Genomic DNA, 20,977 nt, shown 5'->3' with positions numbered 1-20,977 from the left:
GCGTTGTTTGTGTTTTTAAGGTCGTGAGGCATACATGGATCCTCAAGTTGGGTTCCTGTAGGATAAGCTACCCAAAACGATCTTTTGACTGTAACGAACTTGTGGAGATAGTCGCTACTATTACTCTTAGTTACGAAAAACATCAAATTTATCATGTCCAAACTTCTCATCTCTGGATCTTTGTCACATCTGACAAAGCCAAATCAAATACTCAAATCAGAACCGGTGTAGCTTGATTACATATTCTCCAATCGGCAGGGACAGATCTAACCAGCAGCTGAAATGTGGAACGATTGAGGGCTTCACCATTCAGTTGGCTAAGCCCAGGAGCTCCTAGAAAATACCGACACAAATGCGGCTGACATCTACTATGAATAGGTCATTTAGACTTGTCCTCTGATCTTTTAATCTTTGCTTCTCGAACTCTTGTCCCTATTTCTGCTGCAGGGTCTTCATATTGTTGTTTCACTGATAACCTGAGTTAGTGTCGAATGGGCCATATGTGGATAGCCGTCTCCGCAGCTCAACGCAGTAACCGAAAGTCAGCGAGGAACGTGTTTTATATCGGCCTCCGACATTCAAACATTAGAATTACTTGGTTTTTGGACATTTCACGATCTCTGAAGTTAGGACAATGTGATGGCGGGATCCGAAAACTCCGAAAATCTGCACTCGTTTTCTTTATTTCGTTTACTAATTCTTTCTCTTCACTGTTTTTGGGCTATTTCGTTTAGGAACTATATCTGGGCATCAAAATTCGACACAAGCAGAAATAAAAAGTACATAATTAAAGTTTTGTTTCTAACTCGAAAACGCTGTGCAGATTCTAGTGGGAATATTTCCCAAGAAAAATGTAGAGGACAGTAGGCGCCTGCATCCTGGGACAAAAGATCATCATTGCGGATCTGCAACAGTCGACAGTCTCTCTACTTACGTGTTCTATTGTGTCTTATCTTTGCCATATGTAACTAAGCGTGTCGCGTGAATCGGGAACTTCGTCGAGATAAGATTTGCTTCTGGTGGTGCTTTTGTTGAGTTATGATATTTCGTTCTTTCCAATGTTTGATCCCCATGACTAGCAGTTTTCGTGCTCGTTTTCTGTTTCTGGAGTCATTTTCGAAAGACAGAAAAAAAAAGACTTTCTGAGCATTTTATATACGAATAAAAATATTCGTCACTTATGCACTTCTTCTTACCACTCTTGAAATAAGTTTTAGGCAAAATAAACTAAGTGAACTGCCGTATAGGTTCCGGCAGGAACATCCTTCTACAACGAAATGATACACGAATATTTTCAATTTACAAGATTGACGTTTTTCACGTCTACGTCAGCCACTGTACAAATCCTGCTTAGAAGTTGAGGGGCTTTTTGTGGAGGTTACAGGTTTCAATCGCTTTCATATAGCTTTCGTATGAAATATTATTTCATTATTTTATGTACCAATATATTAACTACACTGTTATCTACACTGGACTTTGTTATAAAATGGATATTAATAGAATGTATAAATTTAAAAAAAAAGAAAATTTTTATTTTTAGAGATTTTGGAGATTCTGGTCTCTACAATCTCTAAAAATGGACTAAAAAACGAACGAAAAAATATGCTGTTCAGAATTTCCCAGTGAAAAAAAAATTAGGGGCGCAACTAGGTTCAAACCCCAGTAATGTACGGTGGGGCTGTCTAACCACACATTTGAAAAACGCTTGAATAAAAGGGATAAACGGGACGTGGTGGGTGAAGTAGACAGTGACCCAGACGTTCTACACATTTGAAAATTAGAAAACATACAGCGTTGGTCTGGCGAACACGGAAGTTTGAACACGGCGTTCCAGCGTTATTTTAAACGTGGTCGAAGTTCCATATGTGAACAACGCGTATTCCCCTTACATCTTGTGGTTGCTTTTTATGGGGATATCTCGATCTAGCTCGAAATCGAAAACAGAACTCGTGCGCTTAACAACACAGGACTTAAAAATGTATCGAAGATGTACGTGCAATAACATGGCCCTACTTTCCCGTGTCGCTGCGGATTTCAATCCGAGACTCGGACAATGTGGATAAAATGATGTTCACCACACTATTTGAGCAATATTAAAGAAAAAAAGAATTTTTGTTCTGCTTTTGTACTAATTCCCATTTGTGCCTCCAAGTTCTGTAGTTGCTTTGAAGCATTCCTCGTGTAGTTGTTTTGAAGCAGTGACGCTACAAGGTATGCTATATTTGACTATAGATATGTTCTTTATGTTTTTTAAAACCTATAGAAAGCGCAGTTTGACTGCTTCACCCTAAACCCGACAAGGTGGAATTTCCTCGTGTAGTTGCTTTGAAGCAGTGACGAAAAGAATAAGGAGTACAGAGAGATAGCGAAAAATATGCATAGTCATGCTGAATGTGTTCAACCGGACGACCGCGATGCCCTTTCGATTGCGAATGGAGGAGGGGAAGTTGGGTAGATGTGCCAGGATGGATAAGGCATGCGTTGCGGCAAATGCGTTGCGATCGCAGGGTTGAACACATTCGGCACCGTCTATGACCGAGCACACAACATTCATATATGCACACTGAGTGTCTAACTCTGTGCTCACTATTTGTAAGCTTTGTAACTCTCTGTAACAATCCGTAACTCTAACTGATGTTCGGCTTCTAATAAAATAGCCATGAGCAGGCGAAATTTTCATAGTTGCTGCAGTCTAGTTGAGAGAATTTTTTTAAAGCCGATGATCTAGTTCTCATATTTTTGCATTTTCACATTACCATTTCCCTGCACATTTCAGGTATTTCTTAGCTTCTTAAATGCAAAAAGTGTCTAGGATAAGGAAATATTCTGCGATTCACCAGGGCAATTTCTGATGGTCGGGTAAATTCGTACGTTTTAAGGCGCCTCCACGCCACCTTCCTCGTTGATCGTCTTATCTGTGTGTCGACCTTTCTGCTGTGTTCTCTCATCACTTCATTTCCGTACGCAGATCGATGAGATGGTAAAATGACGAGCACTGTCATCGGTCGCATCTTTTAAAAACAGCACTTGAACATTCTACTTTGTCGGGAATCTTGGAAAACTAAGAACTGCTGACTATATCCATTACTTAATTGTTTGAACATAATTCCTTTTCATCATCTTGTGTTCCTAAATATAATTTTCATGGCGTAAATGGTAGTGATAGCAAGGGTTTTCCTTGGAATTTCTGATTATTTTTCCTCAAATATTGCGATCAGCATGTCTTGCACAGATTGCATTGTGTCATCCTGGTACTTCCTCAGGTATATGTACTGGCGTTTGTGATAATACCTACAGAGATGCCTATGGCTTTCTCTGTCTAACACGTTAGACTGGCGACGATCCGATCGCTCGCCACTTTCTTCTGGATCGTTCACTTTTTTCTGTAGTTCTTAATTCTTGTCGGAACGTTTAACTATTCATTTCTCTCACATGAATTACTCCTTTTCGTTGACACCGTTGACCAGAATCATTCCTCGAAATCGAGGCATAAGCTCTTAGTTCCTTCTATGAGTTTGCGAGATTTTTCGAACAAACTTCTTTAGATTGATCTTAATTGAAGTTATATCAGAGATCGAGAAAGCGTGAAATGAAACGATGCGTCCTGATTTGATTGAGAATCGCAGTTGAAACGCTCGGAAACGGATTAGCGTTCTCTCTTCATATCTTTCTGATCTCCTTCATCTGTTTTTATTTTATGAACTACCCGCTTCTGAAGGTGGATTAAGCACGTGTTTTTCAGCCGTTCACGTTCACGTGCGCCAGGAAAACAAGATGGGAAACACTTCTTTAATTGGTTGCAATTATTGGCAGTTACCTTTAAAAAGAAGGGAATATGTATATAAATATAATAAATAAGTGAGGAATGCTACAACGACCAAGTTTTCTCCCATTCGTGATATTTTTGTACTTCTGTCTTCCATTATTATTAACTCATATTCACAAACTCAATGGTTCGGAAGGCTACCTTCTCCACTTCCAGAAATGACCATTATTGTTTACCTTTCCGTATTCTCTACGCATATTCCGCCATTTTAAAAACAATGCGGTGTTCTAGTTCTACTTTTTCTTTACTTCTTACTTTTTCTCCTCCGCTAGTATTCGAAATTACTGAAAACAATTTTTTAAGTTTAAAATATGCTGTCCTCCCTCCTTACTTTATTTGTGCTATTGGAAATGTTAAATAATTGTAGACCATCTCGTACAGTAACATTGCGAAAAAACAGAAATTATGGAATGGATTAATTGATGGAAAAATGAAGTGAGGTGTTTTACTTCACTTGTTATTGTGGAGGATAAGGCAAGAAGCACTTCGTGATGCGGTGTAAGACAACTGACCAGTGACTCCTTCGCACCTGGTCTTTTTCTAACTCCATTGAAACTAAGGCAAACTAATAGTTGGAGTACGGCTTATTTGTGTTCAGCAATACGTTTGAAAGTGTTGGGTCCGGAGATCTTGGACTCGACGATCTGCTGGAAGGAGCCAGGAGCGGATCCAAATGGTTGTTGATTGCACTTGTAAGGTCCTCTATTTGTGTTAATGGCGAGGAGCTTTTTGACGTCGTCGTCGTCTTCGAATTGTAAGTAGGCGCTCGCGAAGACGATGTAGGAGAAGATGGTTTTTCTGCTATGCCTGGCGAAGATGTCCTCTGCGGTGGGCAGCAGGTGCCAGTGCAACATTAGTGTTCCCTGGAGTACTGTCGGGCTGACTAGTTAGATAGACGGCTGAGGCGCGGCTGAGTGATGATGTAGTTGATCTCGTCATAGCCAAGCATTGCATTTAATGCAAATGTTCATTTTTATGGATTTCTTGGCGCTTCTGGATATTTTCGAAGCGGTCGATAGCGCGTTGGTACCATGTGCGCAGTGATAACTACCTATGGGGAGCGGTGAGGATGGTGATCCGGCGGAAAGAGGTCGGGGTACTTCTTCTTGTTTGGAACGGCACGGATTTCTGTTAACGCTTTGGCCTCGACCAAATTGTTGCCTCTTGGCTGAAATATCTGCGTGATACTCTTCGATCGTAATGACTACGGTAATGTTTTCGTCCTCGGCTAGTTAACGAAGAGAACGAGTGCGGTGGTCGGCCATTTCCGGGAATCAGAAACCGAACATCAAAGCTAAGGATTCTAGAGTTTTTTGCCTTATTTTCTTGCATTCAATTGGGAGAATATGAGGTTTCAGGCTGTTGATGAATTACTCGGTATCTTCGTTAGGCGGAAAGTCCTTTTGAAAACAATCGAAACGGCAGTGGAATAGCTCTTTTTTCGCTTCGAACAGACTCTTTAGCATTTCTGCCTAAATAAGGTCTCTAGGCTCAATAACTAAGTAAGACGTGTCAAGCCAAATGAGGATGATTTCCAGTGTCCAAGAATGGGACGAGATTCGGCTCCACATTTTCTCGTCGAGACTGTCGCCATCGAGCGTGAAGGTGGTGTTCAAAAGTCAAAACAATTGTCTTAATCCGGATCGTAGGTAAATTTTTTATCCTTCTTGACAAGCGTTGTAGCTGGTCTATTGAGACAAAGTAGGCTCGAATTTCACTCTCGTTATTTTTTCCTGCTGAACTGCTATCTGTTGGAGCTGATCTTTGGTTGATGGTCATTCGATGTTGTTGTTGTTTTTACTCTGTTCTGATCGCCGTTTGTTATGTTCGTGAAAAATAATGATGGAAGGATGTTTATTAATTGAACCACACTCCACAACGCCGGCCTTATGCGCACGTTGTGATTACAATTTAACGGAATGACCTTTGCGGAAAAATTGGTACTGGAATTATCCCACAGGATAAGAACACTGACTTGATACAAACCCTCGTCAAGTCATTGTAAAGACAGTATTCGCGATCAAAAACCTTCACGACTGCGAACTGAAGCCGAACTCATTGGCGCATCACGGAAGGATTTATCAATGTTAATCTTTTATTCACGAAGTCTTCCATAATTTTGTCCTTGTCAGTGTAGAGTTTTCAAGAAAAAAGCAAGAGTGCGGATTCAAAGAACAAGCTCCACAGAAGGAAAAACGAAGCTGGTTTCTACATTCACTCCGCGATGGGGTACTAATGTGATTAATGATGTGATGTTATTTCGTTAATTTTGGAAACCTTTATATAACTCTTTTTCCCCTAAAATTCTGAATTTTTTGAATGTTTGGGCTCAAAGCCTTGCTCTCTTCTAGTTCGCTATGTTGAAAAAGTCCAAAGAGTGTGCTCAAAAATTCGAAGAAAGGTTTGGTTTTTTTTTGGTTTTTGAAGACGCGCTCCAACTCTTCTCAGATTCAATTTAATTGAAACCTCAGTCTGTTCCTCGGCTCAACATGGAGGCCGTCCGTCTCGCGATAGTGTGTTCTTCGTTCTAATTTCGCTATCGATCACCTGTTCTACTTTAGGAGAATGGGCGCTCTCTCAAAACTTGACCAAGTTCGGACGCTAGCATCTGCACTTTCTTTCAAACAGTACGGACCTAGTTTATGTGGCTTCGCAGCTTTTTTCGCAATCATCAGATGGTATAGCAAGACAGCTAGGTAAATTATTCTTTTTTAACACTCACAAAAGTTATGGTTTCATCCCTCTCGAGACCATTGGAAGAGCGATAGCTCCTCTACAGTAATTGATGCAAAAACCAAGAGTGCGCTAAAAAAACTGTTTTCTTCCTTTTTTTAGTTGTTGCATTAGCTATTGCAGAAGTTAGGCGTTTTGTAGTGAGTAATTTTCCATAGCAAACACAGTTTAATGTGCTTTGAAGAGCTTCGAAGTCGAAGGTTTTTGTGACGAAAAACGGCCAGCCGTCCAAGGAAAAGGCACATGTTGACGGGGCATTTATGAGGAAACTATGGCGTATCATCAAGATTCTTATTCCCGGACCGTTCTCTGTCGAAGTTTGTTTCACATTTGGCTGTATCAAATGCTATGCAGGTATAGTCTCATACAACCTGTCTTCCAGGTGCTTTACCTTCTTCTAATAGCAGTATCACTGCTTTGCAGAACTTGTGCCGATGTCTATATGATACTCATAGCTACTAAAATAGAAGCGTAAGTTTTGAAAAAATCTTAGGCAAAAAACGGCGAGCGTTAGAAAACATTCTCCAGGTCAACTATTTCACGAGATCAACTCGGATTTCTGATGAATGTGGTACAGTACGTTCTGTCGATGCCGGCGATTTCAGTGATAAACGCGATTCTCAAGGCAATATTTACTTTTATTTTCCTGCAACAATAAAAACCATCTTGTTTCTATTGAATTTCCTTTTTTGTATTGTGTTTTTTTTTTTGCTTTTTCTGCCTGAGAAAGCAATTTACTATTATTTGAGATGTTGAAACTCAATGGAAAATTTCTTTAGTTCGGGTTGAGCGAGCTGAGGTTGAGGTTCCGAGAGCGGCTCACCAAGCACTTATACGGGAAGTACCTGAAGTAAGATTATGTCGGAATGGAAGGCGGAATTTCACCTAATATTGGACACAGTATGTGATTTCAGAGGCTTCACTTTCTACAAAATGTCGAACCTTGACAATCGGATTCAAAATCCCGATCAACTCCTTACCCAAGATGTGGACAAATTCTGCGAAGGAGTAGTCGAGCTCTACTCAAATCTCACTAAGGTCTGGATTTTGGCCGCCCTATTAAAGTGTAAATGGTCATTGTAAGTTTTGCAGCCAATCGTCGACGTCCTTCTTTACGTATCCCGGCTCGGCGGTGCTCTTGGATGGGGAGCACCCCTGATACTGTTCTCTTACCTACTGGGTTCCGGTGTTTTCCTTACCTATCTCAGACGACCAGTTAGTGAGACGTGGTAGGAGAGCAGTTTCCTGGAATAATAAGTTTCATTCCAGATTGGCCGACTTACAGTGCAGGAACAAACGTTGGAAGGTGAATTCCGATTTGTTAACTCTCGTGTGATTATGAACAGCGAAGAAATCGCTTTCTATCAGGTAAGCTGAAGTGCTCTTTTCGGAGAAACTATGCTACGCAAGACTTAACCATTTCGATCTCACGCATACGCATGGAATTGCACTGCTTGGGTCATGCCGTATAATAATACGACAGTCATTGTGGTGTTCGTTATGTTCTTTTGGAAAGTTCATTCATGACTGAACTAGGAGTACTCTAAACTCCAAACCAAAATGTTATCGATTTTATAAAGTAAATTTAAAGATTACGTAACTCTGACACACCTGGTTTGAATTTGTCATGAATGTAGGCTCAAAATGAATTGCTGGAAGTTTTAAGCATCTAATGAAAGAAGAAATTCGAGTGAACAGATAATATTCTGCAATTTATTAATATTAGTAATACTCTGGAGATGATTTATACACCTAGGGTTTTCGGATTTACGAGACCATAATGAACAATGTTACAAGAATTTGACAGCTATTAAGGAGTACAAAAAAGGGAGAGAAATCTTTGGATTCTGACAACAAATTTGCTTTATCCTATTCCCATTCATTTTTTTGTTCAGTCTGTTACTTGTGTTCTATTAGAAAAGTTTTTTTTTCGGTCGTTCTTATATAATCTCGAAACTTATTTTTTTCTTGTAGGCACCACCTTCGTATCCACTTCTTCTGCACTTCTTCCAAATATGCGCTGTACTGTTAGCCATCTAAAACATTTTTATTTCCAGAGAAAAAAAAACAAGACTGCTTGCTACTGAGAAGTGACGTGAGCCCAGGTTTTGAGTTATTTCGTTCCGAAGTTCGATTGCCTTATCTTTTGTCCTAATCGTAGTGATGACTCGATTCGTCATCGAAAATCTTAAACTTGATGCCCTAAGTGTCTATAAAACTCTTGCTTGATACAGACATTACTCCAAGTTTAGAAGGTGGGCTCACTGTTACTTAAATAGTCGTATGCCATTCCCTTACTGTCGTACTCAAATTAAACCTGAGACAGATGAATCAAAAGTGTTGTGAGCAGAATTTTCAAGAAATCCCAAGCTCTTAACAAATTAAGGAGCAATTGTTCTCGGAATACTTTTCTTGTTAATGTTTAGTTTCAAGATCTTTACTGTGGTGCCTTGCAACCTGCCCGTTTTCCGTTCTTGTAGAGGAAAACTGTTTGCAGCTGACTGTAATAGTTACGGTAAGGATGGAAATATTGAGAGACAAAACAGCAGAAGAAGAAAAATGAGACTGTTTTGTGCAATGACTGCATCGTGCGATTACGACCCTAATGAAATGTGAAAATCTGAGAATCGTTTTTGAGGGTAACAATCGCGAGCGCACCACGGTGCTCGGCTCTTTCGGCAACCTTGTGAGTCACCTAAGGAAAGTGATATTGTTCAGGTAAGCTTCTGTTCGCACTGTTCTTTCCCTAGAGGGAACAAAGCTAGTTCGTGAAGTTCAGGTTCTCCATAGGTTTTGTGGACAATATTGTCGCAAAGTATACTAGTACTGTTGTTGGATGGTACGCAGTTAGCAGACCTTTCCATGACCAAACGAATGAACTTTTCAATAGCTTCAGCAAGAAGCAGTTGATTCAGGTTGGTTTGTGCTAAAAATCATCTAGAAATTAACTTGTCTTCCTACTTGAGCTGAAGTTGCGATGTGATTTAGTATAATTTGTAATATAATTTATATTGTTTTATCAACATTTTGTTAGTGATATAAATTATAATTCACGATGGGTGGAACATAGTTAAAAAGAGTGCAAGCAAGAGCAGTTGAAACTTGTAAGAGCAGTCTCAGCGACGTTTGAGGTGATTTACACGTTGTTAAATTTTTCTTAGCTATAACGCTCGCGTATTCCCTTGCCATGGGCCCAGATCTACCATACTGAGAAATACCAGTGTCCTTATGAAAAATCAACCTGTCTCCAAAAAAGAATATTTTCTTAAAAGTTTGCCGAAGTTTCAAAATCTCAACTTTTGCCTATGACTATGGATACCTGTGCATTTTATCGAAATGAAAAACTGACAGTTGATGATGATAGTCATGATTTCTTGAAGGAATACTACAACTCCGGCCGTATGATGTACAAACTGTCAGAAGCTCTTGGGCGACTGTCACTTGCTGGCCGAGAAATGACTAGGTTATCCGGATTCACTGCAAGGGTGGACACGCTATTAAATGTCCTTACCGATCTCGAAAACGGTAAGATTTCATTCTCTCTTCTTTCTTCACACCTCCTACGGGTAAACTTCCAGGTTCATATGAACGCACGATGGTAAAAGATAAAAATGATACAGAGCAACTTAGTCTGTTGCACAGAGACCTAAGGGCTGGAGCAGGTGAGGAGCCACACCTATTCGCTTCTTCTAATGTCATGCATATCATTTTCAGGAGAGCTCGTCGTAGAGGACAATGTTATTCGTTTCGAGAACGTACCGCTTGTTACTCCTAACGGTGATGTTCTCGTAGATAGTCTCAATCTCGAAGTTGGCCATACTCTTAAATGAATGCTTTCAGCGCTAATTTCCAACTTCTCTCACCAACTTCGCTTTAGGTACCATCGGGGCGAAATGTACTTGTATGCGGTCCGAATGGTTGTGGAAAGAGCTCCCTTTTCCGAGTTTTGGGAGAGCTTTGGCCTCTGTTCGGAGGAAGGCTAACCAAACCAGCGAAGGGAAAGCTGTTCTATGTTCCCCAGGTAGTTTTACACCCACAACAACAAACAGAACTTCTATCAGGTTCAAAACATAACTTTGTAGTTCTCGATACGCGACTTAGTACGTGTTAAGTTTTCCCTATACCGGTTGGAAGATACTGCAATAGCTTTCTATTAAGGGATTTTCAAATGGAACTTTCATAAGCCTGATATTTCGGCTCTTTTGTCATCTTCTGGAACCCAAACTGAGGCTGATTGTAACAATCCTACGTTTATTTCGTAAAACGCCGCAATACTCTGGGTTAATGTTTTGATAGTCATTAAAGATAGTGAAAACGGAAGCCACGCGGAAATTAATTTTATATTTTACTCTAACTCTGAATTAGTCTTACTGGTAGCAGGCACTTGTCACTGCTCAGTGAACCACCGAATAAGTGTTGCTACGGACCATTCTGCGACCTACAACTGCGTGACATTGTGTGTGTAGATCAAATCATCTACTTAGTCGCAGGTGATCTTACATATCTAACTTTCTCATTTGTAGCGACCGTACATGACACTCGGAACGCTCAGAGATCAAGTGATCTACCCAGATCGTGCTATTGACATGATCAGGAAAGGTTACACGGACGACGACCTAGAGGAAATGCTTTCCAAAGTAAGCGGATTTCTTGAAAATAACTTTTAGCACAACGTTGGTGCTCTTTGAGTCACTGTAGCAGGGCTTAGTGGGTAACTTTGGTAGTTGAATTACTCGATAATGTAGTGTTGGAAGCGATTTTTCTTTCTCCTAGGTGCAATTGTCGCATATACTCTTTCGAGAGGGAGGCTGGGATGCCGTTCAAGACTGGATGGACGTGTTGTCCGGCGGGGAAAAACAGAGGATTGCTGTAAGTTCGGACATTCATTTACCACATTTGGTATTTCATCCTTTTTTGGAACTGGAGAAACATTGCGAACCGCTGAGAAACCCAATGAGTTCTCCGGTAGAAGTAATACGATTGGTGGGAGTATCTTAGTGAATTTAGTCTTGCAAACTCTAAAGCGCTTACTCGCGTGTGTTTCTGTTGCTATTCGCTTTCCACGCTAATTTTGTTCGCTCGTTCGCCAGCATCACCAAAATTCCTTTATAGGACCTTGAAATAAGTTCTTGTGGTTTTTTGTTGTAACTTGTATCTCCTGGTATTTCGCCACAGTCGATTTTTACAACCATCTTCTCACCTGTCGTGAGCCTTTGCGATAAGCATCACGCCATCGCAAATCGTCCGAAAACATCATGAAAGCCTCAGATGCCAGATAGATCCAAGTGTTTAACCGAGGTAAGACGACGTGTCGCAGCGAAAGTGGGTACTGGTGCGTTTTGATGGTCCGAGTACTCGTCGACTGCATACAGCTGCGCTCATGGGGTACTCGGAGCATCAGTGCGCTGGTTTGGTGCGGAGGCACCGCTTCGGTTCGGTTGATCACCCCACGCTCAACTGCAATATTAATTGCAGATATGAGAGCAACTATTTCTGTGAAGTCTAAAGTAATTACACTTGTGACAAATAATTCTCTGATTTTTATAATAAAAAATTTGAGTATCTGAGTCGCCAAACAACCTTATGGAAATATTTTGCACCTTGCAATATATTGAAGATAGCATATAATTTTGTAGAGGTCAATATTAATTATAGGTGATTAGTTCTCCCATCTTCCTTTGGCAATGTATTTATCCACTAAAAATCTTATTTTCCCCGTTAGTCTGCGGCAAGGGACGGGTGTAGCGCAGTCGGTTAAAGGTTCCGCTGTGACAGCACAATCAGTAGGTGGTTCGAAACAGCCGTAGTGTCAAACCAAACCATTCATCCATCCGCTCTCGATAAACTGGTGCCAGACTTGTCTGCGAGGATATAAACACTGACGTAACACATCGGATAGCGACAGACAATTCATCCTTCTATCTTTGAATCTGCAACATCCTATTTTTGCTTAGTTGAACCATTTGCTTTTGATCAGTTTGTGTATGTTTCAGATGGCTCGATTGTTCTATCATAAACCCCAGTTTGCCATCCTCGACGAATGCACTTCAGCGGTCAGCGTTGACGTCGAAGGTTGGCGAATAAGTTTTCTTTCTGCTGAGTTTTTTGCCACCTTGACCATTCTTCATTCAGGGGCAATGTATAAGATTTGCCGTGCAATGGGCATCACGCTCTTCACTGTATCGCATCGGAAGTCACTGTGGGTTCACCACGAGTATTTTCTGCATATGGACGGCCGTGGATCCTATCAATACGAGAAGATCGACGAGAACACATCGATGTTTGGCTCATGAAGATGCAGCAGCCCATTTTGTTTCCTTGGAATAGAGCTGTCGTATAGATTCATGTTGTTGTTGTCCGCTATTACTCCGATGTACACATTCCTTTGGGAATTCTCAAGAACAGTGTTGTTATTTGTTCACTTCTTCATAACTACCTCTTTTGAGTACTCAGATTCAAAGCTATTACCGTTGGTTTGGGTCAACTTTTGACATTTGACGAACAAATGTAGTCTCTAAATATTTTCTTAGTTGCACTTATCTGCTGATGTTGATTGCATTTTTGTGAAGCAGAAATACCGGAGTTCTACTTCATTATTACTATCTAGTACTTTGTTTTTGTTTCAGTCTTGGTTACATTTCTAGAGAACTCATATTTTCAGTCCCACTTTTCAATTCAAGTACACCACATCGCTCACGCTCACATAGTTTGAAGTTGTCAATGTGTCAATTTTTCCTCGAAACGGACGACTTCATGAATAAATGTGTGAGCTTTGTGAACATCCTTGTTGAGCAACGCAAGGGAAGGAGAACATTGGAAACGATGTTGTGGTCCAGAAAATCACTTAAGGCGGACGGCAAGAGTCTGGTTGTCTATTTTCAGTTTTTTCCATCGAAATGGGGGTACACAAAGTTGCTACAAATACGGTTCATCCTAGATTTAAGTTTCTCCGAGTTCCCCTTTCTAAGGAGGATGAAAAGGTGAAAGAAATCAAAGATGACCTTGATGACGAAAGGCTTCATCTGCTTTAAAAGATTTAGGAACTTCAATCGGACAGAAGCGGATCGAGGAGTGAAGTCACAACTTTGTCATAGCTTAATTCGAGAATGGGTGCTGAACATAAGTTTCCCCTGCCCAAAACTGGTTAAGATTAGAAAACTGATCAAGATTAGCGGTAGTATTGGGTCTTTGCATATGTTTTTCCCACTTACAGGGTTTTCTAAATTAAATTTTTTGAACTTTATTAGCAGAAATCAAGAGTCAACTACCATAACTGAGTGACATCTAGCCACAGCCACTTTATTTGGCAAAGTCTCAATGCCTTTCTCCCGGAAGGAGAGGGGCTACGACGTTAAAAACCGCTGAGTGCGACTCTGAGGTCATAGTCGTCTTTGGAAGTTCATTCGCGTAGATGTTGCTTCAGGGTCCGGAACAGATGATAGTCGGATGTTGCGAAGTCCGGGATGTAGGAGTGGGGCACGGTTGTCCGGCACTGACTCTACAGGAATTGCGCGTCACCATTCCGTGTGAGGTCTCTCGTTCTCATGCAGCAGTGCGAGCTCGAAGCCTCTTGGTACGTTTTTCGCACACAGCATCCTTCAGATTCCGGTGTTGCTTCATTGTTTCTGTGATTACCGTCCAGCAACTCCCAGAACAGAACAATTTGTGAGTCCCAGAATACAAAAAATCGGAGGTGGGTAAAAGAATATGCAAAGAGCCAACAGGTGACAGCTGATACAGCAGTGTTCATGAAGCGCATAGTTGATCAAACCAGTTGAGTTGGAGTTCCAGCGCAATCGGAAGCGTACTTTTCGTCAGATAATCGCTATGTTCTACCTCCAAACAGCAGAAGTCAAAGTTCTTGCTTATTTGCTCGCTCCGTGAAGATGTTTTATAACATAATGGGGTATCAAAACCAGATGATTATTGAAAGCACCTATAGTTGACAAAGACCCCGACGCGCTAAGAATTCTCTTCCATTGGGGAGAGCGTGCACCAATTCTGGCCGCTGGTTTTCTCCTTCCTGCTAAACGAAGTAGCACCAACTTGAAATTGACGTGTTTGGGTGTGGTGCAGTCAGTAGCTGTCCCTGCACGATCGATCGCTAGTTCGAGACTGCCCTAGTGCCAATTAAAACCTTCACCCTTCCAAGGTCAATAAGTTGCTAGTAAGTATGTGTGGGAGAAAAAAAAAACTGACTGACTGACTGACACAAAACTGACTTGATACACTGAGTTGTTCATCCCAAGTCGTTTTAGACGCGTTCGCGAACCTCGAACGATTCTGAGTTGGAGTGAACGCGTTAGCAGATCCCAACCGGATTGATTAACGCCAGAGATTTTATCCTTTATCTTTTATTAATGGAGTAAAGTGAGGTGTGACGGGCTATGGAAAATCAAAGGATGCGTTAATTCCTTGGGGCAGAGAAAACGCTGACGGCACTGACTGGACCTTCCAGCAAGATTGGTCGCCGGCCCACGGTGCAAAGAAGACACTGGACTGGTGTGAGAGAAATAGAAAGAGACATTTAGACGAATGTGTTTGGCCGTCAAACTTGCCCAATCTTAATCTTTGGATTTTGTTGTCTGGTTCGTTCTAGAGAAAAAAAAGCCTGTTCTTTTAGGTACAAGTCACTGGATTCAATGAAAAGAGTCCTGGAGAAGGTAAGGGGCACGAGAGATGATCGCGCGCATCCTCAAAAATTTCCGGTAGAAACTGGATGTTTGTATCAAAGCTAAAGGGAATAATTTTTAATCTGATGTGTGAGATCTTATGTAGGAATTTGTGGCTATTGTATAGAAAAAAAAATCTTATTTGGATGAAGTGGTGCAAAGTTGTGGGTAGTTTGTTTGCGTCATACTTAATGTGGATCACCCGAGATATGTGCGTATACACATGTAGGTATACCTTTATATATAAATGTCTATGTATATATATATATATATTTGTGTTTAAATTCAGCAAAAAATCATAATCAGATCGTGCTTGTTGTTGTTCTAAGAGGTCTTGTTGTCCTCCTTCATGTGCAAAAAATTAGGAAAGCTTCAAGACAAAGGACAGCAGAAAAGAATAATAAACTCAGGAGTACTAGGTCTTAGTGCAACACAGCAGCAGAAACTAACAAAGTGAATTCCCTTTAGGAATCTGTAGGAGTTTAAACATTCATGCTGCGAACATTGAGAGATAGTTTTATTCGTTCTACTACCATTGAAAATTTCCTGTTTCAAATTACATTCATATAGTCACTTCGCTTTGCAAAAACCAGAGCGTGGCCCAGCACAATTTCATCTAATCGTCCGTCCGTCGAGAAACGGTTTTTTTTTGAGGGGATGTGAAACGCTACAATTTTGTGCACGCACTGCGTTCACAAGCGAGCAGTCGAAAATCAATCAGGTCTTCTCACCAGTCTACCCGAGTAAAAAATAAATAGGCTGCCCAGGGGCGCGCGCCGATGTGTGCAAGGGTGACGCGTTCTAACGTACCTCGTAGGAACAAAGGCTTTTCTCACGTTGTTCTCCAGGTTGATTTAATGGAATTGAACATGCTCACGCCCATACTCGTGATCTACGTCTCGAATTCTATTTTTGCCCAGAGGGACCTCAGCCGTCACTTTCGTGATACGCTGCCTTTAATCACGAAATGAAAATACTACTCAAAGACACATTTAAGAAGCTGATGAAAATGTGCAAAACCAATACTTCACAATGATCAAGAATTCGACCCTCCGTTCCATATCAAACTCTGGAGAATGAAGTCATCATCATCGTTGCCAACAAATTACGTCTGCATTTAGAAGCGCGAGCACATCGGGATAACTTGTTTGATGAATAGACATCTGCGAGATATATATTGGGAACAGTTAGGGGCCAACAAACAAATCACAAATAAAAAACGTTGACTAAGAAACTTTCGCAAGTAAGCGAATTAGGGACTGTTAAAAACGCAAAACGTTGAGCAGTTTAAGGAGGTGAAAAAGTGCACAACAGCTCCTTTCTTTGACGTTCCTGTGAAGGAACATGCTGCCCATCTATGGAGGAAAAGCATGCTGTCTACTGGGAACAGATTCCACTGAAAACCTCCGTGGACTCGTACGAGGAGATTCTTGATTGATTGCTATGTAGTTCTCTCTATCAGCTGTTTCGGCGTTTCGTGAAGCGACAAGTGTGGGCCGAGTATGAGGCGGCAGTTGTTCGCGCGGACACATTTGTCATCGGCTGCTTCCGAGCGCAGTGTTGCCAAAAGCATTTACTCTGAACAGTTAGTGACAGAGTTTTTGTAGGGACTGGTCGCTACATTTGTGAGGCTTTTGCAGCATCCATCCTAATCTCGTGGTATCTTTCACTGCTAAACAGAAAAAGTTAGCACTTTTTAGAGCGGACCTATTTGCCAAGCTCAGAAGAGTGATTGACTTACCCTATCACTTAGCTTTCTGTCTCTAAAAGTAACTCAGCCACTGCATTGAGTTCTTTTGTTGCAAACATATGCTGAGGGGTGTTGGCATACCTCGTTGTAATATCTGCTTACTTATATCAACGATCCAGTCCACAAGCACTGAGCATCTCATTTCAACATAGCAATTGATTTTTCGAATATTTCTGGTAGATAATGCGAATCCGTTCACCAACTGTTGTCGAACAAGACATTCCTTCGTTTTCTTCCTTCATAGCCTCCTTACACTCAACATTTATCTCTCACAAACTATTGATGTTTAGGTCTCTTTTTCTTTTTTTTTCTGTTCCAGGAACATTAACACGTATCTGTATTTTCTCACTAGAGAATCCTAGAGAATATCTTATAGATGTACCCCCCATTTTTTGACGCTCCTCCCTCTCTTCTTCGAAAACCGGACGGTTCAGTACTTTTTGAGTGTCTTTGCAATGGCAGTCCGCAACCCACAATTCAATGGTACGTTGAAATTATATCAAAGTCAGGTTCTAAACATCTTTAACAATATTAGTTCTTAGCTGTTAAGTTTAGGTTCTTCAAGGATCAGGAACTGAAAGATCCCAGACATGAACAAAAAATCAAGAAGAGTGTCGGGAAGTGGACGGTTACCATGGTTATGAAGGTTGGTGCTGATTTGATTCTTCATTTTTCGTACTTCAAACTGCTTAAACTGTTCTTCTCTTGGGTTAGTAAACGTGAAACACAGTGTAAACACTTGGCACTAACATTTCCTCAACAGTGATCGAGTAAACAGATTGTTGGAACAACATTCAGTCTTTCGAGAGAGGTTTGAAGCATTCATGTGCAATGTATGTGTCGCAAATAATGGCGCGTAACATCAGGGAGATGGAGAAGTCCCAGACAAATTAGAGCGGCAGAATATATTGGTCCAAGTAATGGCTCTAGCAATTCTACCTCCGTTTTCCCTGCTGAGTCTGAGTTGTGGTTAAATGGAGATTATCTGAGGTCCGAATTTTTTGTATATCAGTCTTAAGAGAACCATCCCATTATTGTGCAAATAAATGTAGTAAGTAGCGATTTCACAAGTACCACAAGTATTTCACAAGGGATCAGTAAAATTGGCATAAACTCATTTTAAAGGGAGATGCCGTGAGTGAGTTGCACTCTCATCCAAATAAATTACTCCACAAGCGTGGTATTGGCGCTGAATTGTTGAGTTGTTAATTGGAACGATTGGAACATTGGAACGTTTTGTTGGGGGAAAATGTCGGAATAGAAATGAATCATTAACAACATTCGTACATCACAATGTTTGATATTTCGTTTTTCTGTTGCGAGAACAATTTCGGGATTGCTGAATGCTTTTACTGTTTCTAGAGGTCTTCTAAAGTTTCAAAAGTCAAAGAAAAAACATCAGAAAACACAAAAAAAAGAAAGTTTTAGAAAATTAAAACATTTGAGAGACAAAAGTAGCAAAAGCAGAGAAATAAAAAAGGAAGATTGTTGAAAACTCCCCGAAATTTGCAGTAGTTCAATTTGGACTTCGTCTGCTTTTTCAAGACATCATTCAAATAATCAATCGAAAAAAATGCTGAGGATCAGCATTAATTAATTGAATAGTTAAAACTCTTTATGTCCAACCACCCTCCTCAAAAGCTAGTATAGGTATAAGCATTCGTCTTAGTCCAGGCACCATCAGAAGTAGGTGAATTTCGTTGGGCCTGTATTCGCAAGCAATTGTAATTCTACAAATTATCCAACAAACTTGTATTCTTTGGAGGAAGGTACGGTTGAAGTTCGGTGGTTTGTGCAACGAAGTTTAGTCTGGTCAAGACGAAATGAAACTCGGTGCAGTCGCGTAAACAGCGATCGAAACACAGTCGAGCGTAGCGATTATTATCGAGGGCAGATTCAAGCCTGTGATGGGATTTTCCCATAGGGGGTCGTACGGGGAGGGGGTTGCAAGGGAAGAAGGTCGTAAGGAAATGTGCGTTGGGCAGTAGTTTTAGAAGGATAAGATGATAACCACGACAAATTATTACGCAGTGTTAGATAATTACATATATTACAAAAAATAAAATTAAGCGATTACATAAAATACAAAATATAATTAGTTTCAGGCGTAAGACAGCATGGAAGCCACAACATTTTGAGGCCATGGGGGTTAAAAAAATCACCCGCATGTTTGCGTAGAGGGAATAAGGAAACCTCAACGTACAAAATGTTGTCTCATGATGAAGTTATTCCTGATCTCTTATACCTAACAATGTGCACAGAATCTGAGTTTTTTGGTCACTAAATTCCACTGAATCCACTTTTAAATTGCTAAACACTACGTTTAATCAAGTTCTTCATCTTGACTCTGCAAATCCTCTGTAATTCGACTCACCTCACCCTTCTTTTTTTTTCGTCTAATTTGTCCTTTAATCAGTATTATAAAAATAGTGATTAATAGATTTTAGAATAAAAGTACGACAGCATAAAAATGAGAATATTTCAATACCAATATTCCAACAATGTTTCAGCAAAATTGCTTCTTCTACTACTTGGTGTTTCTTCGCTTCTGTCAGCCAACGAATTTCACATTTGTCATTTGTTCCTCAGCTAATTTTTGATTTTTCTTTTTCGAAACACAATATGCCAATATATTGAGTTGACAGCCGAGAACTGTCGCAAGAACGTTGGAAGAGGAAAAGAAGAAGGAAGAGGAGGGTCGTAGTCGAGAGGATCGTATCCCACCACCACGGGTGACCTTGGAAATAAAGTGGATTAAGTGTCTGACGTTGATCGATCCGCTTGGGATGCGCCCCTACGTTCACTTCGATTCAGAATCGCTTGAGGTTACGAACGTGTATCTTAACCCATACAATGACTTGCGGTAGCTAGCCGATGTTTCAAGCCAGTGTTTTTATCCTCCCACACAAGTCTGGTAACAATTTATCGACCCCGAAGGGATGAAAGGCATAGTGAGCACTAAGGCGGATGCGAACCTCTGATCGAACGTGCAGGAAGCGGAACCTCTAACCGCTACACTATACCCGCCTGGCCTTGGAAAACGATAATAAAACTCGGTAAGGGATTTTGAGATACGATCCCCATTGCCTTCTTATATTAACCTGCCAAATTTTCATAGTATAGCACTGTTAGGGAGCTTCGTCCGTGCGAAGGCGTTCAGCTGAGGGATCTTGTAATGAATCTCAAAGTACACAAAATGCGCTCGGTGGAAAAATAAAGCGAGACGAAATAATGTATAAGAGTTGACTTATAAGTTGGAAGCTTAGCTGGATAGTGTTCGTTAACCTGTCTTCGCGAATGCTATCGCTTATAAGTTTTAGCGGCATATAAGTTGAGAAATCATTTTTGTGTGCTACTTTCTTCTTGTTTATTCGGAGTACATTACTACTTCCGATATATTATTACTTAATACTTTAAAATTGCAAGTTTTAAGTCTTGAAAATTTAGTAATATTCCAAAGAACATTCTTGGTTTCCTGGGTTTTTGAGCACATTTGAGAGTGGCATCCTACAACTTTTCTAAGTGAGAGGATTGAAGTTCTATTGCTTTGTTTGTCTTTTATTTCAGGAAGTAATCAAGTACTTCAGAACAGTCAATGTTTACAGAATCCAACGCAGGAGGACCAGGGAGTTTACAAAGTTGTGGCAACAAATCAAGCCGGTACCCATTCAGTTGAACAAAAATACATACATATCTGCACTGCGGACGAGATCTTCAAGTCTTCATAATCGTTTTGTTTTCTCTTTTGCTAGATCGAAATAAAGATCCTTGTACTCTTTCTGTGATCATGATATATAATAACGGGCTTATTCTGTCACGTATGTGTGTCACTCACGAAAAAAGGAGGTGCGACAGTTCCCCTGGCACCGAAGTGGTGCGCCGACACCAGAAAGCTATAAAATGGGGCGCGAGAAGTCCCACGGAGTCGAGATGGTGCGCCAATGCCAGCAAGCTCAGTTGTAGCCGAGCACACAAGATCATTCAAATATGACTTCT

General features: G+C 40.7%; 3 protein-coding genes across 4 annotated transcripts; 2 read left to right on the top strand and 1 right to left on the bottom strand.

The window, feature by feature from the left end:
* Window positions 1–2,374: 2,374 nt before the first annotated feature.
* RB195_019537 (uncharacterized protein) lies at window positions 2,375–12,852 on the top strand (the record flags this gene model as incomplete). Of its 2 annotated transcripts, XM_064187431.1 has the most annotated exons (20): window positions 2,375–2,451; window positions 4,425–4,580; window positions 6,388–6,522; window positions 6,744–6,876; window positions 6,942–7,030; window positions 7,088–7,184; window positions 7,339–7,409; window positions 7,474–7,597; window positions 7,652–7,774; window positions 7,829–7,927; window positions 9,198–9,277; window positions 9,339–9,474; window positions 9,940–10,084; window positions 10,138–10,221; window positions 10,274–10,368; window positions 10,437–10,580; window positions 11,083–11,196; window positions 11,333–11,428; window positions 12,553–12,631; window positions 12,692–12,852. In XM_064187431.1, the coding sequence occupies 20 exons, from the start codon at window positions 2,375–2,377 to the stop codon at window positions 12,850–12,852; spliced, it is 2,238 nt and encodes a 745-aa protein (XP_064043312.1). The 2 variants fall into 2 exon arrangements, with proteins under 2 accessions (XP_064043312.1, XP_064043313.1); XM_064187432.1 differs by lacking the exons at window positions 2,375–2,451; window positions 4,425–4,580 and having other exon boundaries at window positions 6,392–6,522.
* Window positions 4,411–4,680, bottom strand: RB195_019538 (uncharacterized protein; the record flags this gene model as incomplete). The annotated part of the gene is made up of 1 exon (XM_064187433.1): window positions 4,411–4,680. The coding sequence occupies one exon, from the start codon at window positions 4,678–4,680 to the stop codon at window positions 4,411–4,413; it is 270 nt and encodes an 89-aa protein (XP_064043314.1).
* Window positions 12,853–17,357: 4,505 nt separating the features above from the next.
* Window positions 17,358–20,709, top strand: RB195_019536 (uncharacterized protein; the record flags this gene model as incomplete). The annotated part of the gene is made up of 3 exons (XM_013448528.1): window positions 17,358–17,464; window positions 17,537–17,627; window positions 20,587–20,709. 3 exons carry the CDS (start codon window positions 17,358–17,360, stop codon window positions 20,707–20,709), a joined length of 321 nt encoding a protein of 106 aa, XP_013303982.1.
* Window positions 20,710–20,977: the final 268 nt, after the last annotated feature.

Source organism: Necator americanus, chromosome II (genome assembly GCF_031761385.1).
Source record: "Necator americanus strain Aroian chromosome II, whole genome shotgun sequence".
Classification (NCBI taxonomy): Eukaryota; Metazoa; Nematoda; class Chromadorea; order Rhabditida; family Ancylostomatidae; genus Necator; species Necator americanus.
Note: the sequence above shows the minus strand (reverse complement) of the source record. Positions and strands in the feature narration are given on the sequence as shown.